The sequence below is a fragment of the Gobius niger genome (assembly GCF_951799975.1).
Source record: "Gobius niger genome assembly, chromosome: 21".
In the NCBI taxonomy this organism is placed as follows: Eukaryota; Metazoa; Chordata; class Actinopteri; order Gobiiformes; family Gobiidae; genus Gobius; species Gobius niger.
In genome coordinates this window covers 21,110,289-21,134,183 of record NC_136872.1, presented here as the reverse complement: position 1 = coordinate 21,134,183, position 23,895 = coordinate 21,110,289, and the positions used below count along the sequence as shown (strand labels likewise).

Genomic DNA, 23,895 nt, shown 5'->3' with positions numbered 1-23,895 from the left:
ATTCAGGTATGACAAAAAGAAACATGAACTGCATTGATAGCTAGAGTGTATATTTGATCAGCTTTATCACATGTCAAAATATATCACATCTCACAGGTCCGGACAACAGCCAGTGAGGCCCCTCCCAAAGCCATGTTTGAGAACAAAGTTCAAACAGTTCAATAATACTATCTATGCAGGGGCCAGTATATGAACATGAAGTTTCCATGAGCAACATTGTCGAGATGAGACTCTTTGGGCTGTTGTGTAAGTTTATTTCTGTCAAAACTCTAAAGTTATAGACCCTATAAGTATTAATTACATGTTTGCAATGCTTCATTTCAGTATTGAGCGCACATTTGTGTTTGGGCGACCTGAATGTTACCAGCGATCAATCAGTGCATCATGGTAAGTCTGACTTCACAAATTAGGAGTCATTGAAATGTGTGCATGAAGCTCAAATACTTTTCCTGAACGTTGATCTGTACCATTGTTCTTCCTCATGATCGTTTGATAGTGTATAACTGGGATCTAAATGCCCTAACTTCTTCCTTCTTAGATACACAGCGGTATCCCATAGGAATTAACTTCACCGTCTTTGGAGGCTGGGATCTCTCTGTTGGTGACACAGTGGTCATTACTTGCAAAGTTATCAAAGACAGACACAAACAAGCCGACAAAGCTAAGCTACAGCTGCTCTGGACCAAACCTGGAGACAACAGTACAACGGTAAGAAACATAAAAAAAATCACCCACGCAAACAGATTAGAGCAACGTGTGCAAAGCAAATAAACTTTCCTTGAGTTAGATTGACGAAGGAACAATGCAACACTTTAGTTTTACCCAAATTGCCATTTTTTAATTTGATTTTTTCCATCACATTTTTGTCGCTTTATGCTGTTGTGTTATTGTTCCTTATCCAGCACGTTTTTGTCGCTCTTTTGCCACTTTTTTGCTAGATTAATGTCATTCCAAACTGGACAAAATGGGGGGATTAAGAGGTTAAGTGTCCAACTCGATGTTTTTGACCTGATCTGTGGCCTTTGTTATGGCTCCAGCAATGCTTTAGCGATGAAAACATAGCATTGTGGTATCTGTGGTAGGTCGTGGTGACTGAAACAGCCTCCAAAGGAATCTCCTACACTCTGAGCCCTGTCACTTATGAACACAGAGGGATTTACTCCTGCCGCAATGATGGAAGCAACCCGGATATCGTCACTCTGGATTTGCATGACTTTGTCTGGGTAAAAGGTTAGTCAACAACGGTCAAAAGGTAGTATTATAACTCAAGAACTGTCATCCAGAGCTATCTTCAGGAAAAAAATAGATTCATCCTTAAAAATGTCACAAACAAACAGCTTTAAAGGAACAGGACAGCGTTTTTCCATACTTACTGAGATATGTTTTTCTTCCCTGAGCTTTGATGAGTTGATGCGTACCTGTCTGGTCCTCCTCTCCTCTATGGGGCCAAACAGGGGTGAAGTGAGTGGTTACACGATCCAAGTATAGCTAAGCTCAGGTAAGAACATATCTCAGTATTGGATAAACGCTGGCCTGATCCTTTAAAGTGGGGGTATTATGCAAAATCGACATTTTCAAGCTTTACATCAAGTTATTATGTAGTCCCCTCATTAAAACATGCCTGAAGTGTTGCCTTGGCACATTCACGTATTTTTGAGTAATCTGTAAAAACTCTGATGGCGGCCATCTTAGGGATAGGTTTGCCTGAGTCCTCCTAGGAACGCCCCCACCTCCTGGAGACGCCTCCGAGCTTTCGTCACCAGCCGAGTAACCAACCACTGCTCCTCAGCAGAACCCCCTCCCCACTGATGCCACAGACAGAGTGTGGAGGGGGCGTGTCGGAAAGAGTCAGAGGTTCTTAAAGAGACAGAGGCCTATTTCAAGACATTCACTACAACCGAGCAATTTTATACAAGGCAGTTATTCTAATTTACTGCATTTACAGACCAACAGAAGGTTTGGTCATCATTGTAGTGTGATATAGACTGGTGCTATGTGATTGAAAAAAGCATGATACCCCCTCTTTAAGTTTTGCTTTCACCCATACAGATCCCTCTGCATCTGTCAGTGTTGAGGTGATCAGCGTGAATAGAGTCAAATACTTCGTTGACACAACTGTGACTATTGGCTGCAGAGTCCCTGATGACAACTCTCAATGGAAGATCATGCGGTGGGTCTAACTTATACTTATACTTACACTTCTTATATCTGTAAGGGTAAGTAAGGCCCCAAACATACTGCCCGTGTTTAGCGAAGCTTCAACGCGTAAGAAGAAACCTGTTTGTGTCCACAGCTGTCACGACATTGATGGGATTATTGAGGAATGCCCCGGTCAGATCAAAAAGGAAAACGTTGTGTCGTGCACCTTCTCTGGATCTGATTACTCTGTGGACATGCCCTACTGGTGCCAGTCCTCAGCGGGACAAATGAGCGATGTCCTCAATGTCACAAACGCTGGTAACACATATTCGTTTATTCTACTACATAAACTTTCATCATGCTGAAGCTACACAATGACAAATTAAAGCACCCATTTGCAAACTCGTCCCTCTCGCCGCAGCTCTAGCTTTTAACTTGCGATTAGCTTTTTTTGTTTTCTTCATTCTCCGCTTTTGCCAGTCCCTCACAAGTTTATTGCTCACTCCAAACTTTCTTTCTGCTGCTTGATTACCCTTTACTAAATGTTCAGTTGTACAGGAGAAGCAGATACTGGTACACAAGCCTAGAGCGCCCTCTAGCGGCTGCCAGTGTGAAAATAACATGTGAAATTATTACTCTGTATAAGTATTTATTTATTTATTAATTTTTAGGATATAGGAAGCACAATGGGCAGGTTGATGTTACAGAAAACATAAAAAGTATAAGTTTAAAAAAAAAAAAAGTATAAGTCGCACACCAAGCCGAACTAGGAAAAAAGTACTTAACTGGTAACTATCCCACCTCCCTGGAGAAATGCCTTGGAACGCCGCTCGAAGTGGTACAAACTTCTAAACTTGGAAACCTCAAGATAAGACTGATTCGAGTTTGGCAGCGAGATGAGTCACTAGGTAATGGCGGCCCCTAGTGGAGGAGCAGCTAATGATAAAACTGTTGCAAAAACCACTGCATGAACGTGAACGTTACTTTTGGACTTTTTTGAACGTTACGAAACGTTCATATAACGTTAGCATCGTATGAGTTAACCTCTTAACTCCCGCCTGAACCGAAAGGATCTTTTTCCTCACGTCAACAGATTTTTTTTCCATCATTTTTTTTGTTGGGTATTCAACTCATTTTTGTAACTTTTTTGTCATTTTTTGTCACATTTTTGTAAATTTTTTGTCACATTTTGTCACATTTTTTTTGTCATTTTTTCTTCCATTTTTTTAATCATTTTTTTGTCATTTTTTTGGTCCATTTTTATCAATTTTTTTGTCAATTTTTTGTCAATTTTTTGTCAATTTTTTGTCATTTTTTTGTCAATTTTTTGTCAATTTCTTGTGACATTTTTGCCACTTTTTCATCAATTTTTCGTCACTTTTTTGTCAATGTTTTCTCACTTTTTTGTCACATTTCCATCATTGTTTTCGCCTCAGTTTTGTTGCTATTTTCACAGCTTTTTTCCAGAAGCTTTTGGACTGGGGTAAAGCCAAACTGGAGAAAAAGTGCTCGGTTCAGGTGGGAGTTACGGGGTTAACTATTGCAGCATTAGCCGTTTTGTTACATATGACTTTATTCAAATGGAACGCTCTGAGGTCGTACGTCGTAATTTTCAAGTGGAAAAGAAACCAGTAACACGCAACAAAAGTCCGGAAAATACGTTACATAGGGGGGAAAAAAGCTATGTACATTTATTTTCTGCATTATACTGCTTTAAACCAGTATTCTCAAACTGGTAAAGTTGATTCAAATTGGTTTCTGTCCACAGTGATAAAACGGAAGCGCAGTCAGGAGGATATTTATACGTTTTTCGATGCAGTGAGTCCAGCCTGGTATATGAGAACCGGGGACAATGCTGTACTGACCTGCAACGTTACCAAAGACACTCACAGATACAGCAACAACATGGATCTACAGCTGATCTGGACACAGCTAGTCAATGAGGAAAACAACAAGACGGTTTGAGAATTGTGACGTGTTATTAAAAAGTCCAAAAAAAAGATTAACTGGTCTCATCTTGTCCTTACGTTGCAGGTGTTGCTGAGTCAGCGTGCTTCTCAAGGCTTTAGATACTCCCTGATGAACGTGACCCATGAGCACTCCGGGGTGTACACCTGCTGGGACGATGGGACTCTACCCAATGTCTCAGTTGATCACATTCATCGTTTTGTCTGGGTGGAGAGTAAGGGACGACGATGATGAAGTTGAAATAAAAACAGAACAACTTGGGCTTTATAGGTTGCTAAAAACTATTTATTTTTAACTATCTCCAGCTGACTCTCCACTTGTGACCATCAATGTTGTCAGCCCCAAAAGAACCCAGTTTTTCAGCGATGAAACGGTGACAATAGGCTGTCAGCTGCCCAACGACCAAAGCCAGTGGAAAATAAAGTGGTGAGTTTGAAATGTATAATATGTTGTATATGTATAATACGAAATATGCTAAAGTTACTTTTGATAGTTACTCATTTAATTTACCCCCTTGTAGTAGAATCAAAGTATTTGTGCTCTCAAAGGATACATAATAAAGGCGGCCTTTTCTGACTAAACTCATATATTTAACCTCTTAACTCCCGCCTGAACCGAGAGGATCTTTTTCCTCACGTCATCAGATTTTTTCCCCAGCATTTTTTTGTTGGGTAGTCAACTCATTTTTGTAACTATTTTGTGTTTTTTTTGTCATTTTTTGTCATTTTTTTGTCTTTTTTTGGTCTTTTTTTTGTCCATTTTTTATCCATTTTTTGTCATTTTTTTGTCACATTTTTGTCATTTTTCGTCAATTTTTTTGTCAATTTCTTGTGACATTTTTGCCACTTTTTCATCCATTTTTCGGCACTTTTTTGTCAATGTTTTCTCACTTTTTTGTCACATTTCCATCATTGTTTTCGTCTCAGTTTTGTTGCTATTTTCACAGCTTTTTTTCCAGAAGCTTTTGGACTGGGGCAAAGCCAAACTGGAGAAAATGTGCTCGGTTCAGGTGGGAGTTAAGGGGTCAAAGGTTGAGTGAATAAGTGAACCTTAAAGTGATAGTCTGTAAGTTTGCAAAGTGAGGAGAGAAGGGATGTACCGGTAGCCGATCAGGCTTTTTTAGATTCGGATTGGAGCCTGCAGGTTTACCGCACCGCAGCGCTTCGAGGTTTATCGCAGCACAGTGGCAAACCTGCAAACTGGAGCCGCTGCAGATCCAGGACCACAGATGCTATCGCTAAGCTAGGATACTGATTTGATTAATTCTTATCATTGTGTCTTGCACATAAGTGCCCAGCCCTCGTGGGTTTACAAGACACATTTCAAAACAGAATTCAGATGCTGCCAAAATAAAATCACAGAAACTGTACAATTAAGCATAACAGAACAACATCCACATCACAGAGGAGTATAAAAAAATGATTTGCCTACTAACACCAGCTTCTGAAAAACTTTCTTTTCATGTTTATAGGGAAAAAAATGGAAACAGTACTGTAATATCCATGGGCAATAATATATAATGATAAATGTTATATAAAAATATTATAATACAAAAAGACTGTATCGGTATCGGCCATGTGAAGTGTCAAAAATATCGGATCGGGAGCTCAAAAAAGCGAATCAGTGCATCCCTAGAGGAGAGAGGGTGAAATTTGAAAGTAAACAATGAAACTCCTCCCTCTTTAATCAGAAGCACTTCTTAGTTTGGAAAATGAGGAGAGCAGGAACAAGCTCCTCCCCCTCCTCCTGATTGGACCTGACAGGCTGGTTCACAGGAAAAGCTCATCTCATTGGTCGATGCAGGAGGAGACTAGACTCTGATTAGCTGCTGAGATAGAGATAGAGAGACATTTAGACTTCCACACTATCACTTTAATTGTCCCTTGAAAGAAAAGTTGTTGTGGGCACATTTGCAGATGCAGCTGACAAACAAAACAATAAAGTCAATAAGAAGAAGGTTAGAAACGAGTTGTGACGGCAAAGAAAGGTGCACCAGAGTTAATAAACTGATATTTTGTCTTTCAAGGTTTGACATGTTCACACAAAAGATAAATTACTGTCGAGATCCAGAACTCTCCGATTCCCGATTCCTGTCCTGTACGAGGAACATGACTAGTCCCTGGTACCACAAGCTCTTCTGGTGCGAGTCCTCAACTGGAGATAAAAGCAACCTTCTCAACACCACCACCGCAAGTACGCTACACTACATTACATTAGAAATAAGTATGTTTGAGTAACAAACCGTGTGATTACAGTGTTTAATATCATCTTGGAGGCCCCGACCCTTCCAGTGACCGAGGGGGATGACGTGACGCTGCGTTGTTTGAAACAGGAAGAAAGGACTAAAAAGATTACTCCCTTAAATGCAGTCTTTCATGTGAATTATAGGTCCATAGGGTAAATGTCTGAGTTTGTGCTTTAGCCGAATTCAACATGTGCTAACTGTCTGTATACTCGCGTCTACATTAGGGCGAGTAAAAAGGGCACCGTCACTATAAAAGGAATAAGGAAAGCTGATGAAGGCATGTTCCACTGTTCGACTCGCAGATTAGGAATGGGCTACAAAACCTGGGTTACTGTTAAAGGTAAAATATATTTTCCTAAGACTTGCAAAAAAACCACACAACAGTATTCATGATTTCAAACCTTTCTCAATCCACAGCTCGAGCATGAAGAGTTTGGAAGTGACACGGCCACCCATCTATAAATCAATAAAACTCACTGCTAAATTTGATTGGAAATGCCTAAGCTTTATTATCATTTTTTTTTAACATGCTGTGCTGTCTGGGGTTCAGAATCCCCACATTGAAGAGTGAGACTACATCAGGGCTGGACCGGCCATCGGGATCAGCGGGAGTTTTCCCCGGTGGGCCAAGGTACTTTTGGGCCAGTCAGACCAGATGAGTGAACCAGTACTGCATCACACCGGCCCACTGTAGAAACTGTAATACCATTGACGTTCAGATAATTGATGACAATTACACAACTCATCCACTTGGTTTATCTGATGCCTTTTATTCCCCTCTGTTGGCTCTTTCTTGAGTTATGATTCTATATAATGAGCAATGGGCCTCTTGGATACAACATTACTCATGCCCCTCACAACATATTTGGTGATTTAAGTGAAAAGAGTTGATTGTAGCTAACACCCTCCAGGGCCCACAACCTCAGACCTCTCTTTTTGCACCTCCTAACCCCTCGTCGTCAGTGCGGGCAGGATTTACAATGTTTTTGCTTTTTAGAGACTTCTATCCTCACTCCACACCTCCCTAACTCCATGGTGAGTTTTGCCATTTCATTAACTAAATCTACAGTGTGATCAGTGCAACCTCTTACCACCCGCCTGAACCAAATGCATTCTGTCCTCTTTGGCTATTATATAGGCCTGTGTAACACCTCATTTGAATGCTAAGACCCACAAAATTGATCTTTTTCCTCGTGTTGTTGCTGTGTTGTGTCACCTTTTGTATGTTTTTTATTTTTTTTGTCACATTTTTGTCACATTTTTGTTGAGTTTTTGTCATTTTTTTGTTGAGTTTTTGTCACATTTTTGTTGAATTTTTGTCACTTTATGGTTGAGTTTTTTGTCACTTTTTGTTGAATTTTTGTCATTTTTTTGTTGAATTTTTGTCCTTCTTTTGTTGAATTTTTGTCATTTTTTTGTTGAATTTTTGTCATTTTTTTGTTGAATTTTTGTCACATTTTTGTTGAATTTTTGTCTTTTTTTTGTTGAATTTTTGTCACTTTTTTGTTGAATTTTTGTCATTTTTTGTTGAATTTTTGTCACATTTTACATTTTTGTTGAATTTTTGTCAAATTTTTGTTGAATTTTTGTCACATTTTTGTTGAGTTTTTGTCACATTTTTGTTGAATTTTTGTCACATTTTTGTTGAGTTTTTGTCACATTTTTGTTGAATTTTTGTCACTCTTTGGTTGAGTTTTTGTCACGTTTTGTCACATCTTTGTTGAATTTTTGTCACATTTTTGTTGAGTTTTTGTCACATTTTTGTTGAATTTTTGTCACATTTTTGTTGAATTTTTGTCACTTTTTGTTGAATTCTTGTCACTTTTTGTTGAATTCTTGTCATTTTTTTGTTGAATTTTTGTCATTTTTTGTTGAATTTTTGTCACATTTTACATTTTTGTTGAATTTTTGTCACATTTTTGTTGAATTTTTGTCACATTTTTGTTGAGTTTTTGTCACATTTTTGTTGAATTTTTGTCACATTTTTGTTGAGTTTTTGTCACATTTTTGTTGAATTTTTGTCACTCTTTGGTTGAGTTTTTGTCACGTTTTGTCACATCTTTGTTGAATTTTTGTCACATTTTTATTGCGTTTACATCCATGTTTTCTTCTCATTTTTTGGTGCTTTTTTCCCAAGAAGCTTTTTGATTAGGGTAAAGCCAAACTGGAGAAAATGGGATCCGTTCAGGTGGAAGTTAAGAGGTTAATTTGTAAATGATTAGTTTCGGGAAAACCTTTGGTCTGAAGTGATGGATTTGGGGAACAGGCCAAAACATTTGCAGGAACACTCTCATTAAACCCCATTACATCAGATCAAATCGTTGCCGGATCCACCAAAATATTTCCCGGATCCTTTACCCTGAAAAACTGAAAATTGGGGGAATGCGTTCCAAAATTAAGCGCTTGGTGTGATCATTGGGTTGGTTTTGTGAAGTTTATTTGTGTCGTGACTCGTGAGAGGGACCCTCCTTACCGAAACGTGTATTTTAAGAATGTTTAGTAATTTTACAAATGTTCCAGCAAGTTGTAAATGACAAGATTAACCTAACTTAACTCCCACCGGAAGCGAGCACATTTTCTCCAGCTTTACCCCAATCCGAAAGCTTCTGGAAAAAAGGTGTGAAAATAGCAACAAAACTGAGACGAAAACGAGGATGAAAATGTGAAAAAAGTGAGAAAAAATTGACAAAAAAGTGACAAAAAATGTACAAAAAAATGACACAATTTGACAAAAAAGTGAGAAAAATTTGACGAAAAATTGAGAAAAAATGGACGAAAAAGTGACAAAAAATGGTCAAAAAAGTGATAAGAATTTGACAAAAAAAATGCGAATAATTTGACGAATAAGTGACAAAAAAATGGAGAAAAAATGAAAGAAAAATTTGACGAAAAATGAGATGACTGCCCAACAAAAAAAGTCTGATGATGTGAGGAAAAAGATCAATTTAGTTTTGTAGGTCTTATCTTTCAAATGAGGTGTTACACTGGCCTACAGGATTTGGGTAAAGCTGAACTGGAGAAAATGCTCTCGGTTCAGGCGGGAGTTAAGAGGTTAAAGTTGTGAGTGCTCTGAGGTGTAAGCTTGAATTCGGCAGAAACAACATGCAGCTATTGTCCTCAGTTTTGAAGCTTATACTGTTTTATATCAAGGGCTTATTGTATTGCTAAAGGCCTCGACTATTGCATTTACTATGTGGGCTGGTCTTGACCCTAAAAGTCCCGAGCCGATTTTTTCTGCCAGTCCAACCCTGGCTACAATAAAAGCCAAGTCAACCATCGACATCAGAGCGAAACTACATAAACCACCAGGGATATATTTACAAAACATTCAGTCGTCGGTATCAGGATCATTGGAACAACAGCCCAGAAACCCTCTTCGTTTATTCTTGGCTTCCTCTTGTAACGCTCTGACGCAGTTTTCAGAGCAGATCGACTGTCTCAGGGTTCGAATGTGGTCCTTCTGTTCCCTGATTTTGGATTCGAGATGGGACTGAATGGCGGCGCCCAAAGACTCCAGATCCACGGAGGCGCCGTACACCTCCCAAGTCATGCCCTGCTCGTCCCAGGCCACTTCTTGGGGTTGTTCCTCTTGACCTTCACCGTCGGCACCACTCTCATCTGAGCTTTCATCGTCTTGATTCGATCGCCGTTGCGGTTCGGGCAGAGGAGCCAGATACCAAGCCGAATTGACCTGCTTCGTCGCATCTAAAAGCGTTGATTGGCTTCGGGGGTCGATTTTACACAGGGAGGGCGAGCCACAGGGATGAGTTGACCAAGCACCATGCACACCCGTAGTATTGGTTCTGTTTAGACCGGGAGACGTAGCAGTAGAACTAAAGTCAACTCCAGACTGGACTCCCACATCTTTTTGCATTTTGTAAGTCATGGTGGATGCATCACTGAAGCCGCGTGTTTGAAGACAATTGTTAAAAGAAGCAAAACGTTCTTGTTTAACCTTCCTCCTCGTGTGGACGCTTCTATTTTCACTGCTGGTATTTAATGTCCCCCGTGGACGGGAACCGCACGGCAGGAGGCCCCCGCTGCCAGTCACGTCCGCCTCCCTCAAGGCCTGATGGGAAGCCACATGTGATGTCTCAGATGGAGGCATTTCAAAAACAGAGTCGTAGGTAACGCTTGAGAGGTGAACATTGCAGAGTTTGGGAGAGGATATCGCTTTTGCTGCAGTTCCTCCCAGCGTCATCACGGCTTTTGTTCCAGTTTTGGGGATGGAGGTAGCTAAAAAAAAACAAAATCATAAGAAAAGATGAGTGGTTAGTTACTGAGCATCGCAGCCAACATACAAGCTGGTTTTATTTTTGATGGTACAACATGTGGGGTAGTGGAGACCGGGGCTATTTGTCTCACTTTTTTTTCAACAGTTCACTGCTCACCAACAAAAAAATACCACAGGAGTCAGAAAATGATTGGATGGAAGAGAAGAAGAATCAGTAAAAAGTAATTGGACATACCAGTATTACCCCATTGGACAAATAATAAGAAGCTTTTAGCCAAACTGGATAAGACATGCTCGGTTTGGAGGTAAAGAGGTTTTAACAGCATGTTCAGAAATTATGAAAAGCAAAAAGTAGACATTTAGACTAATGGGTCATGACAGTTGCATAGTTATTGGAAACACTGGTTTAACCTTTCAACCCCAACCTGAACCGAGCACATTTTCTCCAGTTCGGTTTAGGGTTTACCCAAATCTAAAAGGTTATTGAAAATAAGTGTCAAAATAATGACAAAAACGAGAAGAAAACAAGGATTAAAATGCAACATAAAAAGCATAAAATAGTGACGACAAAAGCCACAATAAAGTGACAAAAATACAATAGAAAAGTGACAAAAAAGTGACAGAAAACAGCCACAAAAGAGGAATAAAATGAGATGAAAAACAATGTGGAAAAAAAGTGATGTCAATGCAGCAACAACGCAAGGAAAAATATATTTAGGTCAGTTTTGTAGGTCTTGGCTTTCAAATGATGCGTTACACTGGCTAAGAGGCTGTAAACTCCATTTTAGCTCCAGATTTGGGTAAAGCCAAACTGGAGAAAGTGCGTCCGGTTAACCCTTTGATAGTTTGCTCAACTGGTAGAGCACACTTCATCGAATCATGTGTTGTTTCTTATTCTGCCTATTGCTAGTATAGGTTGGAGTTGGACTAGTTTGGACTGGTTTATGCTGGTTTAGAGCAGGTTTGGACTGGTTTGGAGCAGTTTTAGACCAGGTTTGGACTGGTTTAGAGGAGGTTTAGAGTAGTTCGAAATCCGCGCTGTAATCTTCACTTTACTGTGCGGATACCAAACTACTCCTGGTATTATTACGCCTTACAATATAGTCCCCCCTTTTATCCACTTAGAAAATCCACATTGTTTAATTTTGTGTAATTATACTTTGTAGTGTAACACTTCACGTAACCATATTTAAATAGGGAAAACATGGAAGAGCTCTGTAGCTTCTATCTTGACCTGTTTTGGAGCTATAGTGGAGAGAGGGAGAGGCTAAATGCTAACGCCGTCTGCGCTGTGTTTACGTGACTGAAGGCACGAGGGAAGACCAGACAGGTCCTAAAGAACTCGTCAAAGCTAAGGTAAGAACATATCTCAGTATGTAAAAACAGTGGCCTATTCCTTTGAGGCAGGTAACTCAGAGGTCTATAAAAAAAATAAGAAATGCTTAGAAAATACAAAAAAGGGTGTAGGGAGTAACATTAAAGGGTTAACGTGGGTGGTAAGAGGTTAAAGCACATCTTACCTGTGGCAGAACCAAGGCTCTTTGCAACCCAACTCGACTTGGAACTACAAGACTCTGCACATGCGTTCAGCCTCGACGTGTCTATAAAATGTGCAACTTTACAGTTATTTTTTGATGTAGTTTCACTGCCATGTTTCTGTCCAAGAAAACAACTCGTCTTAAAAGCAGCAGGGAGCGTGCGGTGCTTGACGTCTAGGCTGTTTGCTGATCCAGTTCCATTTTTGGAAAACCTGTTCGAATGTACTTTGTCTTTGTAGTCCTTGGTTCTTGTCCACGAGGCTGCGGAACTATTAATATCCAGACAATGCAAACTGCCTGTTGATTCTGAACAAGTGGATTTTGAGGAACGGTATTCCTTACAGCGTGGATTCTCAAATGACTTTGAGTAAGCAATACTTCTGTTACAGTCACAACTTTTGGTTTTAGGTTGAAGAGATGCCATTTTACTTCCTTATGCAGCCGACATCAGAGCAATGTTTTCTTGTCCCTTCAGAGTCACTTACATCCAAATTTTCTGAAACTTATCAGTAGGAGTGTCAGTCCCTCTTTAGATTTCAAGACTGGATAATGTCCTTGTGCTTTGAAAAGTCCTGAGGAGATTCCATAATATTTGATTGATGACGACTGACACCTGAAAACAGAAAAGACAGATACAGCTTAATTAAATAACTTAATTCATTTGATATCATCTGGCTACGTTCAGATTTAAATGTAATGTAATTTAATGGAATGACTGTTCAGTGCTCAAAAACAGGAACTCTATAAATTCTTAAATATTGTAAAATGAATTTGAAAAGATCAAAATAATCAGAAATTGCTTCTTACCGTTGATGTGTATGGTTTGCTGTCATCAGCCTTGTGGAGACGAAGAAGTGGTAAGATTGTCCCTGCTTTTCTCCAGGTGACGCAAGTATGAATAAATTAAAACCAGAAAGGAAAGGAGGGGGCTGATAAAAGAGTTCATTTTAAAACAAAAAGGAGCTGAATCTCCTTGCATGGTCAGGCTCCCTCCTGCATTAGAGACTTGTTGTGTCCTTGTACCCGATCCCGGAGGCTGAGGAACCTGCTCATGGTCCCTACACTCGGTTCAGGACCAGATCGCTCCTTCCAGGTGCTCACGCCGACCATCTGGAACGATCTTCTGCTTTCCTTGTGTTTACCTGATTGTGTTGATGTTTTTAAAAGCAAACTAAAAACCTACTTATTTCAGAAAGTGTTTTAATTCCAGTGGATTAAGGGTTGTTTTGACCATCATGGTTTGTGACTGTAGCTGTACTTTGTATTTCTATTGAAATTTGGTGCTATATAAATAAACATTACTTACTTAATCCGTCCTAGAGTTACAACTTCATTCACGTTGCTTCAGATTACACTCATTAAAGGGACTATAAGGAGTTTAAAAATGTTAAAATTAAGTATTTTCCTCCCCCTATATGAGACCTGTTCACCACAACTGCCTCTAAAATCCTGCACTGTCACTCAAAAAGGTGTTAATTCGGGTCTGAAGTGTCCTCATGCACGAGCTTAATATAGAAGCTGCAGTTACACGTATGACCTGAGGTGACAGTAGTGAGCATAAAATGGCGAACTTGCATCTAGTCCCTTTAAGTGAAAATTCTTGATTGAAAGTATTCCAAAGAGCCCTAAGTTTAAAATTGTTATTGTAAGACAGAATAGTCCTTAATGGGAAATGTATTTATTGATTGATTTATAGTTTCTATCTCTGTATTTAGTTATTAATACGAGAAACAAAAACTGGCAAAGAATTCAATATATTTCTTGTTAGACCGTCATAAGAAAGGTTAGTTTTACTAGTGATGATGTTGTTGCAATAGCAAACCTGCTGCTGTTGTTCTTTCTTCACTTATACATTAAATAGTGAATTCTCAGATGCTGCAGCTTCCTCTTTGCCTGTTGTATTTGCATGCCCCGCACAGGCCTTGTCAACAGTACATTCATTGCTTTTACATTCCTGTGCTGATTATCCCGTCAGATTGCAGTGCCTTGTTCGGGTCATGGCGCCCCAATACTTTTCATAATGGATTACTGATCAACAAGGAATCACATGTGTAATTAATGTATAACAACAGTATGTTTTTAGATTTTCTGAGAATAATGACTTATCTAAGAGCTGTATAACTGCATTTCTTTTTAATATTTCCATACCTCGTGCCTATGTTACCAAAACCCAAGTTGTCATAAACATGTGGATCCTCATTACATCTTGGTTGCCACAATCCAATTCACATGACTCTGCTTCTGCGAGTTCACTAACAGCCCACAACAATGATAGAAGTGACCTGCATTGTTGTCAATGAGGAAATGATCACAATAAAGAGACAAAACAAGAGTGATATGGTCAACCACCCAAAACAATGTAGTATTGAATAAATTAGGAACTTCGATCACGTGTAGAAGTATCATTACCGGAAATATCCAAGACATCCTTACAGTAATTTATATATATAAGTGGTGGGACTCGACTAAAATGTTTTAATCAAGTTAATTATGGCCTTTGTAATAAATTAATCAATCGCAATTAATCGCATTTAAGCATCATTTATTTAGGGGTTGTATTTATTTTTCAGAGGTATATTGTAGATGCTTCTTTGTATTTTCCATTGCATTTGAACGCACCTGAAGTGGAGATGTGAGGCCTGTGTGAACATTTCAAACACTTTTTGGCCCATATGCCCACATTTGGCACTTTACTCTTTCTTATTCTTTCTAAAGATTGTTTTCTAACCCCAGTTACAACTAAAAATTAAAAATCAAAAGCTGGTGCAAGCTTAAAGCCTACACTGTGGGTGCAGGAATTAATGGAAAGTCTTCCCTCTCTGTGGACAACACTGCAAAAACGTGGAAATAAGATCAGTTTTGTGGTTCTTAGGTTTCAAATGAGGCGTTACACGGGAGGAGAGGAGAGAATGCATTTGGTTTAGGCGGGTGGTAAGAGTTTGATAGAACAGTGAATACCGTACAATGCCATTCAATCACAATGGCATTAATGTGGTGTCCTCCTTTTTGCCTGACGCACTGTGCGTTATGAACGCATAGGAGGCGCAGGCCCACCTTAATGCACCCATAGGCCCCTGGGCTCCAGCCCCTGATAGCCCATTGGTTAAGGCGGCTCTGAGGAGGCAGTAGCACTGCATTGCTTCCACATTCGTCTCCTCTCAACTGTCTAACATTACTCATTCCAGGTTCACTCGGATGTGACTGCTGCCAAGAAAAAGTTGGTGAGTAAAGCTTTTTTTCCCAGACATAAACACACACAACAAACCAAACTTATTGAAAAATCATTGATCTGTTCTTTTGTTCCTTAGACAATATTACATCATAAAGAGCCAGTGTGTTCCCTCAAATCATCATGAAGATGACCAGTCACGCTGTCACTTTGTTCTTCGTCCAAACTCTTTTGTTTTTCACCTCTTCACTGTCTTTTTCTCTGAAGAACTGCACGATTGAGTCCGCTGTGAAAGTTGTGAGTGTTTTGTGCCAAAGCGGTGAACTCCAGGAAGTACCTACTGATATTCCACTAAACACTAATGCACTGGATGTCAGTTTCAATAATATTTCACAGATTAAAGTCACAGATTTTAAACATTTTACCCAACTCGTCACTTTGGGAGTTACGCATAATCAGCTGTACCATATTGAGGACTATGCTTTTGGTGATTTAAAAGAGCTGAAATTTTTACGCCTTTCCCATAACAAGCTCACAAACCTGACAGATAACATGTTTGTAGGTCTGAGCAAACTGATTGGGCTGGATCTGCGTCGAAACCGTATCTCAAAAATCTCCCCAAAAGCGTTTCAGCCTTTGTTGTGTTTAGTGCGGGTAATATTGAACGAAAATCATATAGACAACACAACCGATATGACACCACTCTTCACACTTCCAAATATAGAACAGATTTATTTGTTCTATAATGATTTAACATCCTTTGATTCAGATAAACTTCGACTGAACACATCGAATGTTAAATCATTAGATTTAGCTTACAACCGATTAGACAAGTTTAGCCTCAAACAAGACATCTTTCCATATCTTCGCTCTATTGATTTAACTACAAAAAGCTTCGAGTGGGATGTAACTAACAATACCTTTTTAAGAAATGTAACTAAACTGTCTCTTCGGAGGATTGACCTGATAACCTTTATTGCTTTGCTAAACAGCACTGTCAACTTAGAGGACTTAAGTCTAACTGCTATGGCCCAAATAAGTTTAAAAAGTCTTGTACAAGTTGCATGTTCAAAGGTGTCAATTAAAAGAATAAATCTTAAGTTAAACATACTGGGCACAATAGATGATCAGATGTTTCACGGTTGTTCACATGTCACTGAGCTCGATTTGTCTAGTAGTTTTACCAAACTGTCTGATCAATCACTAAAATCAATGAAAGAACTCCAGGTTCTTGACTTATCTCATAATACCCTGCAAAAAGTACCACTAGCTATTCGGGGACAGTTCAATCTGGAAAAACTCTTTCTGGACTACAATTATATCAGTGAGATAAACTGTCTTGACTTTGCAAATTTAACAAAGCTGACCGTGCTTGGTCTGAGGAGAAACAATATTGTCACACTTGACGAGTGTGTTTTTCAAAATCTGTACAGTTTAAATACTCTGGACATTGGACAAAATTCTGTTCGTTCTTTTAACGAAGCTTTCAGAGTCAACATGCCAAAACTAGAAATTTTACTTTTTACGAACAATGTTGATCGTTTTTTACTCCAACAAGGTGAGTTTAGGAACTTGTCTTCTCTGAGGGTTTTGAATTTAAAGTCAGCAAAGTATTTTTATTCACACGACGGTGCTTTTGAGGGACTTAGTCGTCTTCAGCGCCTAATCTGTTCAACAAGTCTCATGACAAAGGAGATTTTTGAAGGGCTGCATTCCTTAAGATATTTAGAATTACATCTAGGTTCATTCTTATTGTACAAAACACCACAGAACACCTCAAGTGATCCACCTTTTTCTGGTTTACCAAACTTGATTACACTTTTCCTTTATGCTGACACAAAGTTTTCTCCTGATGTTTCACCAAATCTCTTCAGTGGCCTCAAATCGCTTGACTACTTAAAAACTGACAACTTCTTCCGAATGTCAATCCACCCAGACACTTTTAAGTACACTCCTCAGCTTACCAGCCTCGACATCACCAACAGTGATCTGTCATTCCTATCTCCAGAGGTGTTCAACCCCATCACAAAACTACAACAAATCGATCTCTCGCACAATAAATTCAGCACACTAGATTTTCTGGCCAACCTCAGGACCCTTCAGGTGATTAAAGTCTGTGATAACCAATTATCTGTTATAAATGACACTATTTTCCAAACTCTCCCTAGTTTGACCTATTTAGATATATCACAAAACACACTGTTATGTGATTGTCTTAACGCTGGCTTTCAACAATGGGCCCAAACCAATAACCAAACACAAGTTGTCAATGGCTACCAGTACAAGTGTGTCTCTCCTGTCACTCAAAAGGAGGAAATCTTCCTAAACTTTGACACTCGCTCGTGTTGGATAGATGTTGGATTAATTTGCTTCACTTCTAGCACTAGTGTGATTCTGCTTTTCCTTTTTGTATGTTTTGTCTTTCACTTTCTGAGATTTCATTTGGTCTATGCATACTATCTCTTTCTGGCACATCGCTATGATAAAAGAAAAAAGAGGGGCGACGGTAACCTTTACGATGCGTTCATCTCCTTTAACGTTCACGATGAGGACTGGGTCTACAAGGAGATGCTGCCCGCGTTGGAGGGAGAACAAGGCTGGAGGCTGTGTCTTCACCACAGAGACTTTGAACCAGGTAACAACACCTAATGAGCAACTCTATACAATGTGCCACAAGTGAAAAAAGTATTGAATTTGAAGTTCCATGCCGCCTTGTGAATGGATTTCCCGTCAAATCTCAAAAGCTAAGCAGGGTTGGAACTGGTTAGAACTTCGATGTGAGACAGTGAGGGGATACCAGGCGCGTGGCTGAGTGAGTGGCTGGTAGTGGTCGGAGGGTTCGTTGGTGCAGATTTGTGTAGCTGCGCTTCTGTCAGACTTCCCCAAGGGAAACTGTGGTAACACTGCACCCTTACCACAACAGTGTACGGAGTGAATAAAAAATGTCTGTGAGTTGCTGCTGTGACGACATCATTTCCTGAATGGTGGCACTAGAACCTTTGTTTAAAGGGATATTTCAGGATTTTTGACATAGGGCCTCATTTCCTAGTTATCCAGAGTGTTGCTGGTACCTGGAGATATTTTTTTTGTAATTCATGCAGTTCTTTTGTTTGAAGAGTTTCGTGGTGCTAGGCTACTGCAAGGCTAGCGTATTTCTATGGTGTCAGCTAGCCTGCATTAAAAACAGTCTGACCCGCTCCACAGTGCACCTGAGGCAAATCACTTATAACGCCAGACTAACCATATAAATGTCTGTGTCGATAGAATAATTTTACCCATTTCGCATTTAAAATACCTTATATTTGAGCAGCATCAGCTTCGTGGTTGTATAAGCTACGCGGCGGCGGAGTGATCTGCTAGAAAATAGTCCCTAAAAATGCGATCATTCATGTGATGCGCGGTCAGTTATATTCCAAAAAATATTCTATCGACACAGACATTTCATTTATATAGTTAGTCTGGCGTTATAAGTGATTTGTCTCAGGTGCTCTGTGGAGCGGGTCAGACTGTTTTTAATGCAGGCTAGCTGATACCATAGAAATGTGCTAGCCTTGCGTTAGCCTAGCTCCACGAAACTCTTCAAACACAAGAACTGCATGAATTACAAAAAAAATATCTCCAGGTACCAGCAACACTGGATAACTAGGAAATGAGGCCCTATGTCAAAAATCCTGAAATATCCCTTTAATGTATACTACTTTCTATTAATTCAATGCATTTTGCACTCTGCTTGTCGCACTACTTCTTTTTCAGCATCAGTTTAAGACACATATTTGCGAGTAAAATGAAAATGATTTTGCTCTGTGTACATGCATGTGAATGACAAAAAATCCAATACATATCTATCCAATCTAATCAAGGCCGGATTTATGAAGGGGCTTACAGGGGCCAAGCCCAGGGGCCCAGCTGGTTGAAGGGCCCCTGGGCATACGGAGAAAAATGTGTGCTCTGTATGGGCTGTAAACTAGTTCCCTCTCTCTTTGCAGACTCTCTCACATTTAGCAGATGATTTTTTTTTACCCGAGAATAAACCAGGACTAAGACAGGACTAAACTAGGACTAAACAAAGTCTGAGCCATATGTTAATGTACCTATTAAAATAAAAAGATCTCAGACCCCCCTTTTTAAATTTGCCCCCCCACCAGTCTGGCAGTAGCAAAGGTTCTTCCGCGAGGGCCACGGAGCTCAAATTGGGGTCATTCTGTTAAACTGTTTTTTTTTTTTTGTCATTTAAAGGTCCTATATCATGCAAAATCGACTTTTTGGAGCTTTTAGCCATGTTGTTATGCTATTTCCTTATTAAAAACACCCCCAGAGTGGTTTGTGGCTTCATTCACGCAGCTCTCAGTAATCCTCCTGAATCCTGCTCTCTGAGCAGCTGCTCCTCCCTCTCCTGGTGAACGACTGAGTGTTCAGTTGTGTCGTAAGAGCGGAACGGAAGTGCTCGACGTCTGTAATGCAATGTGTTAATTCTATGCTTACGGCCTGATTTTAATTTGTAAAACAGCTTTTTCATTATTTCTGTCGTAAGTGAGAAACAAAGAGTAAAAAATGAAATAAAATTAAAAATTGAAAAAAAATAAAAAAGGAAGTGCCCGAGGTGCTTCCAGGTCAGCTGTGGCCAAAACAAACACATTGCGTCTGAACAGATCAGTCATGTTTGCGCTGCAGCTGTGAAGATGGAGCTCGTTACCTACTCTGGACACCTGTTTTTTATTCTTAACTAACGATCATGTCACGGACGGAGAAAAAGAAGCGCGTTTGGCTATGAGGACGAGGAGTTTATATTCAACCCTTTTCAGGAAGAGGCCACTCAGCTGTTTTTTTCTCCGGGATTCAGCGACTATCACCAAAATATTGTTTTTCGGTGACTGTCACTGATGGATGTTTGGTGAACCTTCACCAGAATCAAAGTGGATTAACTTTTATAACCAACGCGAGTCCCATAATGTAAACAGCGATGGACCAGAGCGGTGAGTCAGTCCAAACGCGGGTTAGCTTGTGTGTTAGCATATTAGCATGTGTGTTAGCCATTTATGAAGCTGTGTTGCAGATGTCAACTCCGTATAACTGCATCGTGAAGTAACTTCACTTATTGCTGTTTATTTATATTACGGTAAAGTTGTATGTGCGGAGAGAGGGGGCGGAGTTAAATGAATCGAAGCGTTGTGTCTTCCGGGTTTGAAAAATACCTCCAGAAAACACTTATATTTATCACAAAATGAGTGCTCCATAGTGGTAGAGGTACAATATATCATAGAAATGCCTATACTTAACTTTGGAATGGCTAAAATAGCATGATATAGATCCTTTAAAAAAAAACTAGTGCTATGTTTAAGATGTTTCTTCTGCATGTTCAAATTAAAAAAAAAAAAAAGATATATATTCATTTATACTTTCATTGTAGAGAGAAAGAAGTCCGACAGACATACAGTATATGTAGAAATGTTGTTTGATTATGAGGGGCCCTGGAAAAACTTTAGCCCCGGGGCCCATTTTACATAAATCCGGCCCTGAATCTAATGTATTTGATTGTGGAAGAACTAGCGCTCTTCCCCCTCGATAAACATCAAATTTACCAAATAGCTCGAGTTAGCAACAAAATATAGTGACTTTTACATAGGCCATTTCAAAGTGAAAAGGCTCATAGAAACAGAGTGGCGTTTTATTGGAGTTTTATTGGACATGAATAATAATTCGGTGCGTTCAGCTCTCCCAAAATGTCCTCCACTGAGCGGCGCGCTGTGATCAAAAAATGACTCCGTTTGTTGTGTAGCGCACTTCCTGTTGCTGAATACTGCATTCAGACCGAACGCGATGGAGACTTTTCTGTTCTCTTTTATTGCCTTAATGTCCGGTGCAGCCCTGTGAGGCGACTCCTGTTGTGATATTGGTCTTTACAAAACCCTTGATTGATTGAGTCGTCAGGGCGAGTGATTTTAAATGTGTTCTGAAGCGTAGGAAGGAGCTGATGTTTTGGGGCTAGTCCCACTTTGCTACTGCCATGTCCTATAGATCTTTAACTATAGACTATACCCATGGTCTACACAAGGATCTTCTCAGTGTTTAAGCTCATATCAAGCCCATACGTCCGAATAGAGGACTATTATTTATGCCAGTGGACAATGATTATTCCAGGTTAGCCCCGTTAGCTTGTTACAATCGCCTACAACTCATTGTTGATGAAAAGTCCGCAATTAACAACAAATGCGTCAAGCCCGACTCTGTGTGTGATCATCTCAAAGGCTGCTTTATGTAGTTACCGGCTTTATTGACGTTATTAGTGCACTATACTTGTTTTCACTGGATCTATGCACTCCGGGTGAGCGGTTAGCAGCTCGGCTACGGACTTATTTGACATGGCTGGATGTTCTCACGTTGAAAACACAGACCCGATAAAGCTGTATTGGGCAGAGAGAGCTAATCAGAGGCTGTCAGTGCTTATGAAATGGCTGCTTTTTACTACAGTATAGTCTCACAGGGACGGCTCAAAGGCCTTCGAGGATCCGAGCCGGGCGGGAGACTGTACAAGGCTTTTCAAAACTAACAGAACGGTGTTACATGCTAACAAATACAAACATCAAGAGCTTGGCACATTTCTGCAGGTAAACCTATTGTAGAGAACATCACAGACGCCATCTACGGCAGCAGGAAGACCATCTGTGTGATCAGCCGACATTATCTGCAGAGTGAGTGGTGCTCCAGGGAGATCCAAATGGCCAGGTACTAACTCTAAGCCCTGTATCTGTCGATCTACAGTTAAAAGGAGCAACAAAATTCATCTTTTATGTCAACAGTGTGCGCCTGTTTGATGAGAAGAAGGACGTCCTGGTTCTGGTGTTCCTGGAGGATATTCCAACATGGCAGCTGTCTCCATATTACCAAATGAGGCGAGTGGTCAAGAAACGCACGTACCTCAGCTGGCCTCAGGCGGCTCGGCACAAGGGAGTGTTCTGGCAGAAACTCCACCAAGCTTTAAACGCCGACAACAACCCCAATGACGACAGACACCTCATCATTGAACCAGAAGAGGATCATTAAAAGCAGCATAATATCTCAATAATTGTTTCTGTTTTTGTTCGATTATCATTTGTGTTTGTTTTGCTTTGTGTCTGAACATCTTAGAATAAAACACAGTTGTTGTACAGTTGACTTGAGAAATACTTGTTGCATTTGTATTGAATCTCTTGACATAAGAGATTCAATACAAATGCATGTTTCACTTCACTATAACGGTTTGAGTAATGTTCTATTTGAAGAGCGTCTCAGAATTTCACATCCCTATTTTGTCCTGTAAGAGTTTCAATGGACTCTGTATGTGGTTTGAGTTGAAAAAAATATGAATAATGCACTTCAGTCATATTGTACTTTCTGAGACAAACTACTGGTATAACAAAAAAGTATAGAAAAATATATTTTATGGTATAGCACAGCGGTTAGTGGCTGTTTCTGCTTTACAGCAAGAAGGTCCCAGGTTTGATTCCCACCAGGGACACACTCTGTGTGGAGTTTGCATGTTCTCCCCGCGTCTGCGTAGGTTTCCTCCGGGTACTCCGGTTTCCCCTACTACTAAAAACACGTGCAATAGGTGTTTTTGGGAGATTCTTCCTCCTTAGTTTAGTTTGTTTATTTGCGCAACAGATGCATACAGGTATAGTATACATATAACATACAGAATTATTCACAACATAAGAGGTTAGTGCTGCTCAAAGGGAGTAGGAAGAAGTTAGTTATAACTTAAGGCCCTATCTCTCCTTTCAGAGTTACACAACTTAAACTACTGCTCACGGCACAATATTTTTAATGTATAATTAGGCTTTAACCATGAGATCTATGCGGCAATTCCAGACTGAGGAATTCCTTAATAGCAAATTAAATCAACAAACGGCTCCTCTTAGCAAATCCCAAACAGTAAAGTCATTAGTTCATAACATTCTTGTGTTGCACTTGCATAAGGTTGAAGGTGCACATTCTGGACATCACATAATAAATCCGGATTCATAACATACTTCTCATTATCGGATCAAAATAACAAAGACAATTCATAGTTCAGAAACAGATGATTAATTACAGGGGTTTTGCATACTTTTCCAGTATTTCCAGTAAATTGTACTACAGTTGAACACATTTTTAAATCCTCTTCTAATGAGTTCCAGAGGTCGACTCCACTTCGTGTAACAGACATACTTTTTTGAGTTGTGCGGGAATATTTTTTCTTAAGATTCATTTTCCTTCTTAGGTTATAACCCCCATCACGGTCTGAAAACATGATTTGAATGTTTGCAGGGAGTAGAGTGTTTTTGGCTTTGAAGACAACTTGGGCAGTTATTAATTGCACCAATTCTGTAAATTTGAGAATCTGCGACTGTACAAATTGTGGGTTGGTGTGCTCCCTATATCCGACTTTGTGGATAATTCGTAAGGCCTTCTTTTGTAATTTATATAAAACATCTGTATTGCTTTTATACGTGTTCCCCCAAATTTCCACACAGTAGGTCAGGTAAGGTAGTATAAGAGAACTGTACATGATATGTAAAGATTGCTTATCAAAGAAATGTCTCGCTCTGCCCATTAAAGACACGTTTTTTGCCATTTTGGCTCT

At 39.7% G+C, this 23,895-nt stretch overlaps 1 protein-coding gene across 1 annotated transcript; it reads left to right on the top strand.

Annotated features, from left to right (window-relative positions):
• Positions 1-10,351: 10,351 nt before the first annotated feature.
• LOC306981022 (toll-like receptor 13) lies at positions 10,352-22,334 on the top strand (the record flags this gene model as incomplete). The annotated part of the gene is made up of 4 exons (XM_079580568.1): positions 10,352-10,479; positions 17,783-17,928; positions 21,899-22,016; positions 22,091-22,334. 4 exons carry the CDS (start codon positions 10,352-10,354, stop codon positions 22,332-22,334), a joined length of 636 nt encoding a protein of 211 aa, XP_079436694.1.
• Positions 22,335-23,895: the final 1,561 nt, after the last annotated feature.